Below are 20,587 nucleotides of genomic sequence, written 5' to 3'. Positions count from 1 at the left end.
CCTGTGCTAACCTTTTCATTTCTACATAACTATTGCATCCTACATCTGCTCTAATCTGCTTGTCACATTCATACCTTGGTCTACCCCTACCATTCTTACCACCTGCACTTCCTTCAAAAACCAACTGAACAAGTCCTGGGTGTCTCAAGATGTGTCCTATCATTCTATCTCTTCTTCTCGTCAAATTTAGCCAAATCTATCTCCTCTCACCAATTCAATTCAGTATCTCTTCATTCGTGATTCGATCCATCCATCTCACCTTCAGCATTCTTCTGTAACACCCCATTTCAAAAGCTTCTATTCTCTTTCTTTCTGAGCTAGTTATCATCCATGTTTCACTTCTATACAATGCCACGCTTCACACAAAAGTCTTGAAAAACATCTTTCCAATTCCGATATCAATGTTTGAAGTGAGCAAATTTCTTTTCTTAAGAAAGCTCTTTCTTGCTTGTGCTAGTCCGCATTTTATGTCCTCCTTACTTCTGCCATGGTTAGTTATTTTACTACCCAAGTAACAATATTCATCTACTTCCTTTAAGACTTCATTTCCTAATCTAATATTTCCTACATCACCTGGCTTCGTTTGACTGCACTCCATTACTTTTGTTTTGGGCTTATTTATTTTCATCTTGTACTCCTTACCCAAGACTTCGTCCATACCATTCAGCAACTTCTCGAGATCTTCTGCAGTCTCAGATAAAATAACAATATCATCGGCAAATCTTAAAGTTTTGATTTCCTCTCCTTGGACTGTGATTCCCTTTCTAAATTTCTCTTTGATTTCCTTTACTGCATGTTCTATGTAAACATTGAAAAGGAGAGGGGACAAACTACAGCCTTGCCTCACTCCTTTCTGGATTGCTGCTTCTTTTTCAAAGCCCTTGATCCTTATCATTGCAGACTGATTTTTATACAGATTGTAGATGTTTCTTCGTTCTCGGTATCTGATCCCTATCATCTTCAGAATCATAAATAGCTTGGTCCAATCAACATTATCGAATGCCTTTTCTAAATCTATGAATGCCATGTACGTGGGCTTGTTCTTCTTGATTCGATGCTCTAAGATTAAAGTCAGGATTGCTTCACGTGTTCCTACATTTCTTCTGAAGCCAAATTGATTTTCTCCCAACTCAGCTTCAATTTGTTTTTCCGTTCTTCTGTAAATAATACGTGTTAAAATTTTGCAGGCATGAGATACTAAACTAATGGTGCGGTAATTTTCACACCTGTCAGCACCGGCTTTCTTGGGAATAGGTATATCAACATTCTGCCGAAAATCGGATGGGACTTCTCCTGTCTCATACATCTTGCACACTAAATGAAATAACTTTGCCATGCTGGTTTCTCCTAAGGCAGTCAGTAATTCAGAGGGAATGTCATCAATTCCAGGTGCCTTCTTTCTATTTAGGTCACTCACAGCTCTGTCAAACTCTGACCTCAAAATTGGGTCTCCCATTTCATCAGCATCAACAGCCTCTTCATGTTCCAGAACAATTTTTTTTTTTCAAGTTTCTTTACGTCGCACTGACACAGATAGGTCTTATAGCGACGATGGGACAAGAAAGGGCTAGGAATGGGAAGGAAGCGGCCGTAGCCTTCATTAAGGTGCAGCCCCAGCATTTGCCTGGTGTGAAAATGGGAAACCACGGAAAACCATCTTCAGGGCTGCCAACAGTGGGGTTAGAACTCCCTATCTCCCGATTACTGCATACTAGCCGCACTTAAGCGACTGCAGCTATCGAGCTTGGTCCAGAACCAAATTATCTATATCTTTACCTTGATACAACTGTTGGATATGTTCCTGCCATCTTTCTGCTTTGTCTTCTTTCCCTAGAAGTGGCTTTCCATCTGAGCTCTTAATATTCATACACCTAGATTTCCTTTCTCCAAAGGTTTCCTTGATTTTCCTGTATGCAGCATCTACCTTTCCCAGGACCATGCAGCCTTCGACATCCTTGCACTTCTCCTTCCGCCATTCTTCCTTAGCTACCTTGCACTTTCTATCCACTTGATTCTTTAATCGCCTGTATTCTTTTCTGCCCTCTTCATTTCTAGCATTCTTGTATTTTCGTCGTTCATCAATCAGGTCTAGTATTTCCTGAGTTATCCACTGATTCTTAGTTGATCTTTTCTTCCTTTCTAACATTTCTTCAGCAGCCCTACTGACTTCATTTTTCATTACTCTCCACTCTTCCTCTATAGTGTTTCCTTCAGCCTTTTCATTTAGTCCTTGTGCAACATGTACCTTGAAACAATCCCTCACACTCTTTTCTTTCAACTTGTCTAGATCCCATCTTTTTGCATTCTTTCCTTTCTTCAAATTTCTTCAACTTCAGATGGCATTTCATGACCAACAAATTGTGGTCAGAGTCCACGTCTGCTCCTGGGAATGTTTTGCAATCCAACACCTGGTTTCTGAATCTCTGCCTAATCATAATGAAGTCTATTTGATACCTTCCAGTGTCTCCAGGTCTCGTCCACGTATACAGCAGTCGTTTGTGGTGTTTGAACCAAGTATTGGCAAGGACTAAATTATGATGGGTGCAGAATTCAACCAGCCGACTTCCTCTTTCGTTCCTTTGTCCCAATCCAAATTCTCCTACTGTACTACCTTCTCTTCCTTGGCCCACCACTGCATTCCAGTCTCCCATCACAATTAGATTCTCGTCACCTTTTACATATTGTATTAAATCTTCTATCTCCTCATATATTCTTTTGATTTCTTCATCATCCGCTGAACTAGTAGGCATATAGACCTGCACTATTGTGGTGGGCATTGGTATGGTGTCTATCTTGACGACAATAATTCTTTCACTGTGCTGGTCGTAGTAGCTTACCCACTGCCCTATTTTCTTATTCATTATTAAATAATAATAGACGACGTAAACAACTTCATAAATCGATATATCAGCGTATATCGTCACACCTCACAATTCATAATAATAATAATTATTATTATAATAATAATAATACCTACTATTTAGAGATTTGTTTCCAAGTTATACTAGTCTATGGCACACTTGCGTCAGACTGTGGTGAAAGGTTGAGGGAATAATACACTTCCTTTCCTTGTTGAAATCCTCTTTCTAGAATGAACCAGTTTGTTTGCCCTATCTTAGTCTTCACACTACTTATGCACTTTCCAGATAAATGGCAGTAAAATAAAAACAGAACACACGCTACGTCATCATGGAATGGTTTTATTCATAAATAATTACCAAAAGCATTAATACATTTATCCCACTGGGAGACAAGATGATCAATTCCAGTTTTGTAGAAAGAGGTAGGTTTCTGATGGATCCACAACCTCATGCACTCTTGCACTTCCTCGTCCTAATGAAACCAACGTCCATGATTGTCTTTCTTCAGGTCACAATAATAAATAAATTTATGTCATAATGGTCCACATTTTCAATCTATATTACGTAATGTTTACATTACATAATTCATATAAGTGGCTGTAAAATGCTATGTTTACATTACATAATTACTTTCCTAATATGGTATTGAAAAGGTGGACCATTATGACATAAGTTTTGTTATTATTGGGTCACAGTTCAAAACGGATCAAAAACATGAAGTTTATATCCTACAATTTCTTCAGGTCGCCAAACGTGAAAATCACAAGGTGAAAGATCTGGGCTGTACGGAGGATGTTGAAGTGTACCCTTCGCCAGGTAGGAAGGATTGGGGTGAGCATTATCATGCAACAGAATGACTCCATCGACAGCATTCCCAGGCATTTAGACTTTACGGCGCTGCACAGTTTCTGCGAAATGTCTTCATATCTTTCTGCATCGATTATTGTTCGACGCTCAACGAAGTCGACAAGCAGAGGGCCCCTGCAGTCAAAGGAGGAAGTCATCATGACTTTACTGGAGCCTGTGTGAACAGCTTTGGATTTCTTTGGCGAGGAGTATTGCGATGTTTCCATTGTTGGCTTTGCTGTTTGTTCTCAGGCCTGAAATGGTGGCACCATGTTTCGTCCCGTGGTGATGTGGGGCATAAACACATAACGCATCATCGTGGTACTGCTGCAGATGACTTAGACACGACTCCATTCTGTCAATCTTTATCTCCCCGTTGGTTGATGCAGAAATGCAAGTTATCTTTGATAAGGGCATCCACGGAGCCATGGCTAATGCTGACATAAACTCGAATTTCTTCCCCCATGATTAGTCTGTTTTTGCAGATAAGGCCATCAGTCCGCACCATCACATCAGGAGTAATGGCTCGATGGGCCTGTCCTGGGTGCGCAGTGTCTTCCAGTTATGTGCACCCTTCTTGGAATCTCGTATGTCACTCGTGCACACTCGTCATGGACATGCAGTGTTCGCCATACACAGCAGACATGCGACAATGAGTTTTACATACTCCAGCACCCTCAGCCACCAGAAAACGAACCACACTTCTTTGATTTTCTTTGCTTCCCTCTATTTCTACAGCTGGATGAACACACTAGACTAGTCCGCGCACCAACAAAGAGATAACCCATTGACTGCATGCACCTGTTAGTTGTTCTACAGCTAGACGAACACACTAGACTAGTCCGCGCACCAACAAAGACATAACCCAACAACTGCGTGCACCTGTGAGTTGTCACTGTGCAGTTCTCCTACCACAGCGATGGCAGTATTGATGTGTAACAACAGTGTTGCCACCTTTCGCGCAGAATGTGTGTTATGGCAGGCGTTCAGTTTTCATTTGAATGCCCCCTATACATGGCTTTGATCATTTTTGCTTCTGCTCTGCCTACCTTCTTTTTATGAATGCATCCCAGACCATTTGCCATGTTATACAGTCATATGCCTTCTTAATATCTGTAAATGGCATCATTAAATCCTTTCTGAACTCCCATCATTTCTCCATCATGTTCCTTAATGCAAAAGTTAGATCAAAACTTGATCTATCTCTTCTAAATCCATATTGTTCTTCCTCCATTTCCTTTTCTACTTTAATCCTCAGTCTTCCCTCTAATATCCTCTCAAAGAACTTTGCTACGTGTGAAATGAGGGTGATTCCCCTATAGTTGCTACTCTCTTTCTTATCACCCTTCTTGAATACTGGGATTATCAGACCCTTCATCCAGACTTCTGGTACCTCTTTTTTGCTTCCATATCACTCAAAATAATCTATATATCCAATGTAACCCTACTGGTCCTACTGCCTTTATCATCTCTGTAGTCACCTCATCCACATATGACACTTTGCCCCTTTTCATCTTCTTTATTGCTCCTTCGATTTCCAACATTGTTATATCTCCATTTTGGTTTTCTTCTACCATTTCTTCTTCATTTTCCTCCAGTTCTTTGAATTTGATAAGTAATTTAGCAAAATATTCCTCCCATTGCTGGAGAATATCCTCTCTTCGTGTTAAAATTTGTCCTATATCTGTCCTAACAGATGTTTTTATCATACTGTGTTCTTTTGCTGTATAATGTCAAGAGGGCAGTAATGTGAAATGCTTTGGTATGTAAATACATTGTTGTTCTCTCAGAATGTTGCTAATTACATACGACAATTGAAACATGGAGTATCCCTGACTTTTATATCAATTGACGTTCTATTGTGGTTTTTGATGTTTAATGACTGTGGTTGGGCAAATGTTCAGTAAGATTTACCATTTTGCAGCGCACGCATCTAGGCACGATTTTCTTGATCGTGTGGTGGACAGGGCTACCAGCTGTTCATCTAAAGTCCTAGTGAAGTGGCGCTACTTTAGAATTTACAAATCTTGTAGGTGACAGAGCCATTGTTCTGGATACGTTAGGGTAGCTCTGTGACAAAACAATTGGTCTGGATACGTTAGGTTAGGTTAGTGCCAAAGCCATTGGTCTGGATTGGTTAGGGTAGGATAGTGACAAAGTTGGTCTGGATGAAGCAAAGAGGGACTGGGGGCATAAGCCCCCAGGTTAGAAGCCGCGAAGCGGCCGTAGGTCTCTGGTATCTCGTGTGACACCTCCATTGGTCTGGATACGTTAGGGTAGGTTCGTGACAAAACAATTGGTCTGGATACGTTTCGGTAGGTTAGTGACAAATTTGTGCATTTCCTGTGCGCGGGGTGATAACGGAATTCATTTAACTTCATTGCTGGGAGTGATGTTGTATTCCATTGTGTCTCACCCAGTGGAAATGCTGGTACATAGTTAGGCGATGGACAATGGCGCGTGATAAATTGCATTAGGTTATAAAAGCAAAATTACTTCTGTGAGACGGTGGGTGGGTTCTTCACTGTCGCAGTGAACACATCTCTCCTCTATAAGGTATTCCACTTAAGATGTCCTACATATTACATCCTTATCATGCTATAAAAGTATGGTAAGTCATACTGAATTTCTACTCTTATGTTTGTATCCAAGTACTAACCACAGGGGGAAAAAAAAGGGTAACCTTATCAGCTCTTTCCTCTAATTGCCTTCATTCATTCAATTTGCTATTGTTTATAGACTTCATCTAACTAGTAGATTTTATATATTTTAATCCATGCTCAGATTGCCTTTGTAACATAATTAATTCACTTGTTTACATGATGTGGATCATTTGATAAAATTGTATACAGAATTCATTAATTTGTTCTTTACAGTTTGAAAAACCAGGGAGAAGAGATGATTTTGATTATCCTCAAATGGCAAAGGAGGCTGTTTCAAAGGCTTTGAATGATGCTAGAATTCAGCATGCAGAAGTAGAGCAAGCCTGTGTAGGATATGTATACGGTAAGTTGTCCGATTATCCCAGCAATAATGGGAACTGTACTAGTGAATTCCGTAACTTACCGTTATTCCTAAAAGTACATTTCTGATGGTAAACTTAGAGACTCATAAGTTGGTCATCAGCTTGTACTCAACTGTAAGGAAGTATGCAGTCATATCAGATAACCTCCATCCTCTAACACACTTCCCCCCCCCCCCCCCCCCCCCTTCAGTTTCCTTTCCTCTCTCAACATTTGTAGTTTGTGTGATTTTTATCCTTTTGTGTGTTCTATTAATGTGATCCTAGCTGGTAAGTTGGTGCTCCCCATCTGTTTCTTGCACGTGTATATTCTGCTCTTGTTGGCTTTCTTACATATTGATTATTTTGTGTGGTAATTCTCAGCTCCTTTTTACACACAATAAACCTTATGATGATTCCGTATTGATTTAGGAGTCAATTTTTAATTGTGCTCATCATGTTTAAAACTTGCACAGGACTTTAAAACTTAATGCAGTTGTTTGGGTACTCTCCTCCTGTGCAGAAGGTTTTAATCCTCATACAGAAACTTGGTGAATTGCAATAATGTATCAGTAAATTTATTGGCTCATTAAGGAACAACTGTCTCGGGCACTCTTGTGTCTCTTAAGGCTAATTGGGAGAATTGACTCCTGGAATTCTCTTAAAATCCACAGCAATTGAAAGGATGCTTAGAAAGTAACATCGTTATTAATATGCATCAGTTGTTGTTCGTTCATTTTTTAACACTTTGAAAGTAGCCCCATGTTTAATAAAATGGTTCCACTTTCCACATGTATACTACACAACTTGCTGCATTGTAAATGGCTGTAATTTTAAAGGTTCACATTTTATTTCTGAACAAAAATGAGAACTCCTCATTTTTTATTCAAAGTCTGTAGATATGTTCACTGGTTGAATGAAACATGCCACCGTCCTCCCCCTATTAATTGGAAACTCTGTAGAGTGTATGCCTTGTATGAATTAGGTGGGGGTTGGTTGAGATTCTGGTCAAGATGACTCTATTGTTAGGCATGTGGGGAAAGTGTGTGGAGGAACGGGAACCAGGGTAGAGTCTTACCCTGGAATTAGGTTAAGGCAGATGGTGAGGGAGGGAGGAAGGAAGAAAGGGAAGGAGGGTTTTTTGGAGAAGTGGTAATTTTCCATGCTGGTACAAACGTGAGGCAAGTTGGAATAGGGAAGAACATAGTTGGGGATGAATGGGATCTGGTTAAGGCAGCATGGGTTAAGTTCAATGTAGTCGGGATTATTATCAGTGAGATACTGTGTAGAAGAGATATTGACTGGAGGGTGATTGGGGATTTAAATGAAACTAGGGAGTGGGTATGTAGGGAAATTGGGAGTGAGATTTGTAGATCCTAATGGGTGGGTAGTAGATAAGGATCTAAGTTTAGTTGTCCTTCAGTAGAATTGCAATGGTATGTATGTTAGGGGGTTTGTTTAGAAGAGTTATTGGGAGGTACATTCAGGGAAACAGGGTGGACTAGGGAATGTTGATGAGAGTATGGGTGGGTGAAAGCCCGTTATCGAAGGCATAACATTGTTAGTTTTAAACTGTAGAAGTATTGTAGAGAAAGAAATGGGATGGCATCCTGTTGTTGGTGGGTTAAGACAGGCTGCAAGAACCTATGTAGCAACCTTCATCAACTTACAGGATGCCTACAACTCAGTAGATAAGTAGCCCCTCTTCCATACACTCACTGAATTGGGACTAGAAAACATGCCCTGAACCTTGCAAAAGCAATGCCTGGCTCCTTTGTAAGAACATGTACAGATCTTAATCCCACTCCTTTAACCTCAAGCTCAAACTCGGTCACTACCGCACTGTAAGCATATAGTACTGTATACCTCAGAATGCCTGAACACGGTCACAAAAATGAGCCCCATCAAATTAGAAAATAAATACAGAATCGGGTGCAGTAAGGACCTCTACTAACAACTAGAGTGTGAATTTGTGGTTTTAATTATTTTAAAGTATACCTTGTTTACTTATGTAACTGTTATCAATATTTGTTGAACTACGTTTGCGTTAGATGATCGTTGATTTGTAATTGATTAAGATAATCTTGTTCAATAACAACCACTTACTCTTTATTTATGGTTCATCTTTCCATCAGTTGTATAATTTTAGGAATAATCATGGTTTGTATTTTATGTTTTTCCGTTCAACTATCATATGAAAAAAATGTGTATGAGAAATTAACTGTTTGTAAGACATAAAATCAACAAACAATGATACATAATTTAACACATGTGAAATGAAAGCACACTGGTCCAAAAATATTATTTGTTGTTTAATATCATTGAGCAAGATGCTGCACGGTTTGGATCACGTAGCTGTCGGCTTCAATTCGGGAGATAGTGGGTTCAAATCGACTGTCGGCAGCCTTGCAGATGGTTTTCCGTGGTTTCCTTTTTTCACACCACGGTTGTACTGTAATTATGGCCACGTCCGCTTCCTTCACAATCCTAACCCTCTCCTATCCTATCATAGTCATAAGACCTGTCTGTATCAGTGCAACGTAAAGCAAATTGTAAAAAAAAAAATTTTAAAATCCTTTGAATTGCTTGTCAAGGTCTTGGAAATGTGCTCCTCAGGAGTTCTTTCATGTGCTGGAAACCAACAACACAAGTTATCACATGCAAGGCCCATAATCTCAGCTAGGATTAACCCCACTATCCTTGGAAACAGGACGATGATGACTAACAGACTGTGCCATTGAACACAGTAAAGACGATTCCAACTGTCAATAAGGTCGGATTGACTTTGGGAAGACAAATAGATACAGTGTGTATGAGGTGACTAAATTTTTCTGGTTTCATCACACAGTACAGTCAAATTTGATTTTGCCTCGCAAGAAAAACAGTTCACATCAAGTTGGTATGTGAAGTGTGGGAGAAAATTCTTCCACCGATGGGGATCACTAGCAAATGTTGCTTAAATGGCAACTAACCAGTTGACAAGAAGGCGACCATTATTCAGAACATTCGGTGATGGGCCATATGTCCCAATTTCAGAATGTCCCCTAAACATGGAACTCCATGACCAGTACATTTGGAATAGAGTATTCTGCAAGAAGTTTTTACTAACACTTGTGCTCAGAAGAGCATTGGGGGGGCAAGAACTAGATACTAGGCAGTTGATAGTGAACAATCAGGGCGACATTCAGCTTGTGCACAAACAAGTGCTACCTTTTATATAACATTCATTTTTCCGAATGATGACACACCAATGTTGTAGGATGATAACCTTTGTGTTCATCTTTAAACAGGCTAGTGTGAAGAGCATGCGGAGGCACATTTCTGTCTTCCCTTACCAGTAAAATTTCCAGACTTTATTCCTATTGAAAATCTTGGAGATTACCTGGGACAATAGACCAGGTGAAATCCACAGGCACCCTAGGAACCTCGCCAAACCCTGGGACTTTTTGATGGCAGAATGGCTTCCAATCATTTATGTCAACCTCATCCACAGACCCACCAAGGGTATACTGATTTCAGTATTGGGTACAATTTGCTATAGAGGCCCAATTTCTTGTGATGTGGGTTACTGTTGTCACGTCCTAGTTCGTGAACCATGGGCAACGGCAGAGTGGCCTACTATGTGGTCCTGAGAGTCAGGATACCAGGTACAGTGGAATGGGAGTGAGCATCTGACATATTCTGAGTCATGGCCTTCCTTGTGCTCAGGGGGCTTGGACTACACAATCCACCGGTGGCTCCTAACCCATTACAGGAGAGATCCTCACTGGGACTATGTGTAAATAAGGGTAGCATCCTGCTTCACAGGATTTTCATAGAGCATGCTCAGAATGTTTTAGGCAAGCCTAGGACCTATCTAAGTAGTGGAGTCCCACTCCCATTTGACAGGCGAGGGACTCCTTGTAAACAACTTGGCAAACAAAATGGAATTCAGTGGGGAGCTATTAGTATTAATGGGATAAAGAAAGAAAGAAAGTATTGAATGAGTTAGAAAAGAGAATGCTTTTGGATGTGTCAAAAGTTAATGATATTCGGGGAAGGGGAGAAAATTAGAATGAGATAGGAGATTATAAAGTGTGCTTGATGGGTGGTAAAAAGGGAAGGGCAGAGTGTGGGATAGGACTGTTCATTAGGAATACTATTGCCCGCAACATAGTTTGTTAGGCACGTAAACGAGCAAATGGTATGGGTAGATTTGGCAATTGGAGGAATTAGGTCGAGGATTGTCGCAGTGTTTTCACCATGTGAGGGTGCAGATGATTATGACGTTGACAAGTTGTATAAAGCATTGAGTGACATCATAGTCAGGGTCAACAGCGAGGATAGGATGGTTTTAATAGACTATTTCAATGTGAGAGTTGGAAATAGAACTAAAAGACAATTTATAAATTTCATTATAATGATTTGTGTACCGGGCGGTACACCTCCACGCCGCTAATTCAAACTTTGCGCCAGTTGAAACTCCTCTGCTGGAGGAAGTCTGAACTTTATCTACTGTGTTAATTTTCAAGTTTCTCAGAAGATGTCACTACTTGGAAATTTTGGAGTTTCTGAACTGGGTCGTTTTCGATGTATTTTTGTTTTACCTGTAGTAAGAAGTGTGAACCTTCTCTTCTAGAGGACACTACTGAAGAACTACAATGGTGCACCCTAGTGCGAAGTGAAAAAACTGTTGTTTTGGAGAAATTTTTATTTCAAAAGTTTGTTCCTTGTTAAATTTCTTTCTGTTATTGTTTAAGTTGGCTGTATAACCCTTTCCTTCCCCTTGTTTTGAATTTAGTCAATCCCGAATTTCTTTAATTAATTTCTGACCAATCAGATGTATCTTCTCCAACTTGAATATCTTGCTTAACCCTAGCCAATAAAGTTTTTGTGGGCGGGTGTTCTCATTTCCGAAACGCCTCGAACTTTCCACGAGAGTATATAAACTGCTGATTTTAGGGTCTCTGCGCCACTTCAGTAACATCTTTTAGTGTGTAAAGTACATAGCAGGGGGCGGGAAGCGCCTCTTTCTTTGGGCAGCAGTTCAACAACAAGGTAATGGCCGTTTAATAACTTCTTTTCTTGCTAGCTCAGCAGTTTAACTCTCGGGGCGGGTCCGAAGCGTTTATACCATCTAACTTTCCCTAAAATGTAAAGACTCTTAGCACATATTCTCTTTTAAAGCTACATATTGGGATAGAGAGTGCTTAACCCTCTCGAGCTCCCACTCATATTGTTTTGAGGTGAACTTATTTGTCATAACCGATTCTTCCTTAACGTAATGTAAATTGTTTCCTTCTAAAGTCACCTCTTTAGTATGGGATTAGCCCTTGCATTAGCGGCCTAGAGCCAGATTAGGTTTTAAACAAAAGGTATTAGGAGTGCAGATCGCCTCCTCTCAAATTGTTATTTTGGAGGTCATGTAATTAACCTTTTTCTCACTTAATAGACCTCAGTAGGTTGGGTATTTTACCCCCGTGTCTATGTCCTTAGAGGACAACTTGAAGGTGGAGTTTGGTGTGGCCTTTGGTAGGCTTGAACTTTGAGAGCGGATTGCTCTTTTGAAATTGATTTTGGGTGCCTCAAGGAGGCTTTACTGTGTAATTTTGGAGCAAGTGCTCCTGGGCATGAATGGGGTTTTCTGCCCCTCTGTTAAAACTTGTTTTGGGGTAAAGTTGGGCTAATTGCCCAAGAATTGTGAGTTCGGGGCTCGAAGCCCAAATCCTGTAAATACTGTAATTGTAATTTGTTACCTTGCTACTCTGTACCTGCCATGCTTGTTATTTCTTGATTTTGCAAAGAAAATATAACCTTGTTAAATTTTAAATTAACTTTAATTTCGTAGCCTGAGACCTGTTCACCCCCGCACCTTCTTTTACCTCTAACTACCACGGAAAAACTCCGTTACAATTTGTATTGACAAGTAGCAGGTAGGAACTCCTTCGGAGGCATCCCTGCCCAGGGAGTGGTGCCGCTGGCTATGAGAGTCCCAGAGGACACTGACCTGGTGTGTAGCATCTGGTAAGGGTTCCAGCTCAGGGTTATGAGCGAAGACCTCAACGGAATCTACAACGGGAAGATGGACTTCGGAACGATGGAGATTGCAGAAGAAGCAGCCCAGTACTCAGGGAATAGTATGAGTACACTAATCATCCGCAGCGTTTGTTTTCCATGTAAGGGGTGGCCTGAATAATTGCTGGCAGTAGTTCTAAAATGTGTTTGGGAGTGGCAATCCCATCATAACAATAGCCTAAAATGAGCGGTGGTAATTATCAGCCTCCGAAAGGGTTAGGGCATACCCTGCTAAAAGCGACATGCAGTTCTTGTGCTGGGGAAGCTGTTATAAGTGGGCAACCAGCGGTCAATATTATGAACATTAAATCAGTAAAAGTACAACTTCCACCTGTTTGATAATATACTTCACTACAATAGAGCAAGATCTAATTACTTTTGGTAAAACAAATAAAGGCAGTAAGCTAAACACACTAGAAAGTATATTGTTTGCTGCTGCCCAACTAACGTGTACATTGTTATAGGGGTGCTATTCCCCTGCAGGCGTACTGTATGGTACTAATGATCATTGATCACATTTTGCACACGATTCTGAACCCTAGTGAAATGTTATATCATCCGTTCGCAAAACATGATGCCTTGAAATCATGTAGCAACGTCCCTTTATCATGTAACTATATTAATGTGTCATGCCTCGTGACCAGGTGTAACAAAGAGGGTAGTAATTAAGGTCTTAAACACTGAACCGGATGGCATATGTACTCCGCTCTCGTCGTACTACCAGCATGTTTCCAGCAGTGTAGCTTAGCAGATGTGGTTAGGCATTCGCCTAGCAATCAAAAGAAATCAAAATCTCTTTATTTGCAAATGAGGTGTCTACCTCGGTGGCAAATGGTACACTAAAATACATTATTGTCAAGCACTAAATATTAAATTAACAAGAGAAGAAAATTTTTCCTATAATACAATATTATACAATTTACGCTAACAATGTTTTCTATTAAACACACAGCTCATCCTTAATAAATTAATATTGTTTACAAAATTCTACTTATAATATCTCCTGTACTACTTACAAATATAGTCAACTGATATACAGTATGTGGAATTACTTCAAATGATACTATACAACTGGTATAACATTAATATTTACATTGCATTTATTTATTTACTTTTTTTTTTTTTTTTTACCCGTTCCGGATCCTAAGTAGCATAACGACCTGCTGCGTCTTAACCAGAGCCCCTTTTGCCACCACTTTTCAGAGTTCCTGAAGGGCCTTCACAGCTACCGTAGCGGTCCCAGGGCCCTCGAAGTCCCCACTGTACTTCACCCCTACAGGCAGTCCCCTACTTTGGCTGTCCAAACTCCTTAGACCAGGGGATGGAATTAATTTATTCACACACATTTTTTTATTTACAATAACCTGCACTGGTCGAATGCCCTCTAACACTTCATTTATTTTCTCTGTTGCTGTTTATTCTCTTCTTGAATATCTGTACAGATTTTGGAAAAGGATCAAACACTACCCCTGGTAAACTGTTCCACTCCTTCACACCCTTCCTAATGAATGAAAATTTACCCCAATCGCTTCTGCTAAAATTCCTTCTAATTTTATATTTGTGGTCAGTCCTGCCGATATAATTATTTTCCATCTGAAGCCTCTCACGGATATCTCCCCATGCTTCTTCTCCTGTATAGGCTCTATATAATCCTATAAGTCTAGTTTTCTCCCTTCTCTTACTTAAAGTTTCCCACCCAAGTTCCTTTAACATTTCTGACACACTACTCTTTCTCCTGAAATCCCCTGTTACAAATCTTGCTGCTTTCCTCTGCACACTATCTATTTCTTTTATTAGGTATTCTTGGTGAGGATCCCAAACACTGTTTGCATATTCCAATAATGGACGAACCATACTCAAGTAACTTTTTTCTTTTAATTCTTCGTTGCATCCTTTAAGTAGCCTCATTATGACATGTAATGATCTGTATGCTTTCCCAACAATGTCATCAATATGACCCTTCCAGTGCAAATTACTTTCAAATCTCACACCTAAGTATTTTGCACTTGCCATCTTTTGGGATAACTACCTCATCCAAAGTATATTCAAATTCAGTTTTAAAGCTCCTGTTTGTAAAAGTTGTAACAGTTGATTTGCCTCCATTAACCTTCATATTATTTTCTTCAACCCATTGCTGGATACTTTCAAGGTCCCTTTGTAATTCTGAACAATTCTCAATGTTGTTTATTTCTCTATAAGCAAGTATGTCATCTGCATACAATCTTATTTTTGATGTTATATTGTTCCCTAAATCCTTTGCGTATATTAAGAAAAGTAACGGACCGATTATACTACCCTGTGCAATTCCCTTCCAAACTTTCTCTTCCTGAGATACATTATTTCCTACTTTGACTTTCTGAACTCTTGAATTTAGAAATGCTTTTATCCAACATGTAACCCTTACGTCCAATCCTATTCCCTCCAATTTCTTTAATAATATTCCATGTTCCACTCTATCAAAGGCTTTGGAAAGATCTATGGCTATGCAATCTAACTGACCTCCTGAATCCAACTGATCTGCTATGTCCTGCTGAAATCCCACCAGTTGTGCCTCACAAGAAAATTTCTTTCTAAATCCATACTGGCTCCTCATGAACCAATTTTTATCTTCACATATCCCTCTGATGTACTTCGATATTAAACTCTCCAGAATTTTACAAACTATACTGGTCAGGCTGATTGGTCTGTAGTTCTCTGGTTTCCTTTTATCACCCTTTCCTTTATAAATTGGTATTATTATAGATTCCTTCCATTCCTTTGGTATTACACTATTATTTATGACATAGTGCCTTATTTAAAATTTCTCTTTGACTATGTACCACCCGATTGTCTTTAATACCTCCCCAGTAATTTGATCACTTCCTGCTGCTTTTCCTTGCTGAAGCAGTTGGATTTCTCTGAAAATATCTTCGTTTGTGAATGAGAAGCTTCTTGTTTCCCTCTGTCTCTCTCCCTCTCTATCTTCTGTTTCGGTTTCCAACTCTTGACAATCATCTACTGAATCTCTAAATTCCCTACTAAATAGGTTTGCTTTCTCAGTATCTGTTAAATAGTGTTCACCCCCTTCTCCCACCATTGTAGGAATTTGGATTCCTTTTCCTTTTTGATTCCTGATATATGAATACAGCTTTTTCCATTTCCCTTTGTGGTCATTACCCTCTTGAAGTATGCCATTCATATAATTCTCTTTTGCTTCCTTTTTTACTCTATTCAGTTCCCTCAGCTGTTTTCTAGTTTCTCTACTCTCCCTACCCTCTTTGATTTTCCTGTTTACTATTCTACATTTTCTTTTTAATTTTCTTATTTCCCTTGTATAATAAACAGGTTCTGAGGTCATTTTACCCTTCTTAACAGGTACAAATCTCTTCTCTCCTTCCCAAATGATTTCTTTGAATTTAGCCCAAAGTGTATCCACATTACTCCCTTCACTTATCCAACAACTGAATTGTGATTTAAGGTAAGTCCCAAATTCATCAGCTTTAGTTTTTCTGTACAATTTCTTGTCTTGTGTAGCCATCTTATTAAGCCTTTTTGGTACGAGTCCTACATCCATTATTACAGCCTTATGGTCTCCTATTCCTTCAATTACCTCAGTTTTATCAACAATTTCCCATGGTTTAACCAAGAATACATCTAGTAAGTTATTGAGACGAGTCGGTTCTTGTACTACTTGTGTAAATCCTCCCTCCCAAATTAACTTATTTGCCAGTTTCTGTTCATGGGCTTCACTTGCAGCTCCTTTCCATTCAACTTCAGGCAAATTTAGATCTCCCCCAATTATTACCATATCATTATTATTGTTTTTACGAGTATAATCTATTATTTTTTCAAAGATTTCCATGTCTCTTTCCTCTCTTCCAGGCCTGTATGTTCCTATAATTCCCACCTCCTTCATATTATGACAAACTAATTTTATCCCTAATATTTCATCCCTTTCATCGGTAAACCATTCATGTGAACAGTAAGATTCCTTCACCAGAATAAACACCCCCCTTCCCTTTTTATCTCCTCGGTCTCTACGATAGACTGTGTACCCTTCTGGAAATACTTCTCTATTACCCACCCCTTCTTTCAACCACGATTCCACTCCTATCACCACATCAGTCTCATACGATTCCATCAATGTACCGAATTTTAATTGTTTATTCACTACACTTTGACAGTTTACCAAGAGCAATCTCAGACCCCCTTCCTCCCTAAAACTTGACTGTTGCAATTGGGTAACTTGAAATTCCTTACTATCCTGAGTTTCTTTTTCTAGTTGACTGAGCCAGCTTGAAGTACAGCTGGCTCTTTCTACTAGTTTTCCTGGTCAGTATTATAACTCAAGGGAGTTGTCTGTTTTACAGTACATATCTTAAGATTAATAAAATCTAGAACAATATTTGCTATCTTTCGTTTACCTGAATTGTTTAGATGGAGGCCATGTTTTGTATAACAGTATCTCTCAAAACTGCTGCATTCAATAACCTGAGTATTCCGAAAATGTTTACAAATTTTAACAATATCTGTATTGACCTTGTTCACTTCAATGTTCACACACGAGTCTCTACTCAAATCATGCCTGTGGGGCACGTTCACTACAAAAACGTTAGTGTGAGTCAGCTTCCCTAGTGTATGTTTAAGTTGTGATCTTACATTCTTGGCGTCGTCGCGAGCTACGTTGTTCGTCCCACCGATGATAAGCACTGCATCGCCGCTCCCGAAGTTCCTAGTTGCTGCTTCTACGTTTTCCACAACACTGCTGATAGAAGCTCCTGGATATATTTCTCCGGTTGCTGCTATATTCTCATCGTTAATCACTCCCGCAATTCCCCTTCCTTGGCTATCACCAAACACAGCTACCTTCGCTGATTTAGGCCTAACTGGGTCTTGAATCTGAATTCTAGGCCTAAATTTTAAACTCGGCACGGCAACGGATCGCAATGATTTGGTTTCACGCGCGCGATCACTTTCTTCCAGGATTAAATTATTTAGGGCAGAAAACCTATTTCTAATGTTTATTTCCGGAAATTCAGTTGTAGATTTCTTCTTAGCCGGCCATCCACGAACTACTTGACACCACGTGCTCGAGTTTGTTACTTGTACCGGTATATCACTCGAAGAATGGTCAGTCCCAAATTCTAGCGATCGCAGTCTTTCTTTTAATTCTTGATTTTCAACTTTAAGGGTCTCATTGTCCTTTTTAGAATGTTTATAATTTCTAATGCACTTTTATATTCCTCATCGACTGTTTTCGGTGCTTCGTCAACGCCGCCCCCAACAACAACATTCCGAACACACTGCTCACAAATCCAGTCAACATTTTCATTAGTTTTTACGTCTCTAGGGCAATTTCCGCACTTATAATGCCACCATCGATCACATGAATCACACAACATTCCATTTTTCACTAATTTTCGACATTTTCCGCACTTTTCGTCACATTTTACGGTTAATTTACTCGGAGAATAAAACACAACGTCGTCATTACCGGGCGCCATTTTGAAAAAAAAATGTGCCAACGGTGGTTCGAATCCTGTATCATTCGAATTTTTTTTGCATCGGTATGATGTTTGAATACCTAAACACAGGCCCATGTTTGCCACATTCAAACAGTAGAATGATGCTGTTATTCATCTTGTACCGGGCGAGTTGGCCGTGCGCGTAGAGGCGCGCGGCTGTGAGCTTGCATCCGGGAGATAGTAGGTTCGAATCCCACTATCGGCAGCCCTGAAGATGGTTTTCCGTGGTTTCCCATTTTCACACCAGGCAAATGCTGGGGCTGTACCTTAATTAAGGCCACGGCCGCTTCCTTCCAACTCCTAGGCCTTTCCTATCCCATCGTCGCCATAAGACCTATCTGTGTCGGTGCGACGTAAAGCCCCTAGCAAAAAAAAAAAAATTCATCTTGTGCCTTGCACATACTCTGCTGGTAATGTACTCTACTGTACTGTAATCTCTGCCGTCATTCGGCGTGTTTTCCACAGAGGAATACGTTGACATGCTCGTCATTTATGGAACGCGTGCGAAGCAGTACGTCTATACCAGGAACGGTGTTCCGACAGGCGACACCCAGCTGCTGTGACATTCCACCATGTTGAAAGACGCCTAAGGACAAGAGTCACCAGTCCACGAATGGCCCGTTACATCGGGTGAAACAGAAGAGGCCGTTCTGGAGGCAGCTCGTAATAATCCACACATCAGTACACGGGCGATTGCACGACAGGTGAACACCAGCCAGCCGTCTGTCTGTCTGGTGAATACTGCATGAACATAAATTTCACCCATACCATCTTGAGCTACACCAAGTGCTCTATGGGTGGGATTTCAAAGTTCAAATGGAGTTCTGTCGGTGGCTATTAGGCAGGCTGGACAATGATGCAGCATTCACATACCCTGTTCTCAGACGAATCGTGCTTCCCCAATAATCAGAACGTCAATCGCCACAACATGCACTATTGTAATCCAGACAATTCCTCACAGGGTGCGACAGGTGGCCCATCAAGTACGATGGTGAGTGAATATTTGGTGTGGAATCTTGGGGGATTGCCTGATTTTACCTTATTTCTATGAGGGCCATTGGACGGGCCCACGCTACCTGCACTTCCTGCGTCAGGAACTCCCACTGCTGCTGAAGGATGTGCCCCTGCATGATCATTTGATGATGTGGTTGCAACAGGATGGAGCTCCACCACATTCGACTTCTCTCGTTCATAACCATCTGAACGAGGAACTGCCAGGTAAATGGATAGGGCAAGGAGGCCCTGTTTCTTGGCCCACCAGATCACCGGATTTAATGCCGTTAGACTTCTTGTGGGGACATTTGAAGAACGTTGTTTACACTTAAGCACCGGAAAACCCAGACCAGTTCCGGCAACTCATCACAGACGCCTGCCGAGTGGTTACACCTGAAATGCTTCAGCGCGCAAGACGGTCTATTGGATATGGGGCCCGAATGTGCATAAACCAAAACGGTCATCACATCAAGCATTTGCTGCGATAAAACATTGTCAGGGCAGTTTTGTTCCTGTTATTATTTTCGGTCTGTATGTGTCCAGCCTGCTAACTAATCGGCCCTTCTTGGGCTACAAACTCATTCATTCACACACAATTTGCATGAAAGCGGGTATTGAACTTACATTGAGTGCAGTACTTATTAAGCAAATATTTCAAAAATTTGTAATCTTCGCCCTGGATTCAAACCTCCCACCTGACATTCAAGCCCACTCAGCCACGCCTTTACCAACTACACTACTGTTCCGTACGGCACACTGGGCAGCTTATAGCAAACATTAAGTTTACTGCGGTCACAATATCAATTTAGTGTTTCGTCGGTGTGTCAAGTTCATATGATCTAGAAGGCACACGTACGAGGCGTGCTTTTTAAGTAAGGGACGTTTGAAAATAACTACACAACGAAAGACTATTTTCAAACATCGCATTTATTTGCAGATTCTACATACTTGACCCTATTTTTCAACATAGCTGCCAAGTTTATTAAAAAAATTATATTACCTTACAACTAAGTTTTGAATACCCTCTTCATAGACACTTGCCGCCTGCTCCGATAACCAAGAGACCTTGATCTTGCACTGGAACAGAGCCTGTTTGGCCTTCACCTTTGCAGGCAAATGTGTGTCTTCATTCCATGCTCTGTTGCTTTGATTCGGGCTTGATACGCGAAACCCATGTTTCGTCTCCAGTTATGATCTGACTCAACATATCATCACTTTCTTCGGCATAACGAATCAAAAATTCATCGAATTTAAACAAAACTTTGAGGTTGTTGAATACTTCAAATATTTGGGAAGTGAAATAATGCGATATGCAAGGTTGGATAAGG

General features: G+C 40.4%; 1 protein-coding gene across 1 annotated transcript in view; it reads left to right on the top strand.

The window, feature by feature from the left end:
- ScpX (Sterol carrier protein X-related thiolase) overlaps nt 1–20,587 on the top strand; it is a 242,404-nt gene that overhangs the window by 62,406 nt on the left and 159,411 nt on the right. Inside the window, exon 2 of the mRNA XM_067140605.2 lies at nt 6,584–6,713. Coding sequence (XP_066996706.1) covers nt 6,584–6,713 — 130 coding nt within the window. The remainder of the gene's footprint in view (nt 1–6,583; nt 6,714–20,587) is intronic.

Source organism: Anabrus simplex, chromosome 2, assembly GCF_040414725.1.
Source record: "Anabrus simplex isolate iqAnaSimp1 chromosome 2, ASM4041472v1, whole genome shotgun sequence".
NCBI classification, from domain to species: Eukaryota; Metazoa; Arthropoda; class Insecta; order Orthoptera; family Tettigoniidae; genus Anabrus; species Anabrus simplex.
The sequence above is the reverse complement of the archived record's forward strand: the minus strand, read 5'-3'. Positions and strand labels throughout refer to the sequence as shown.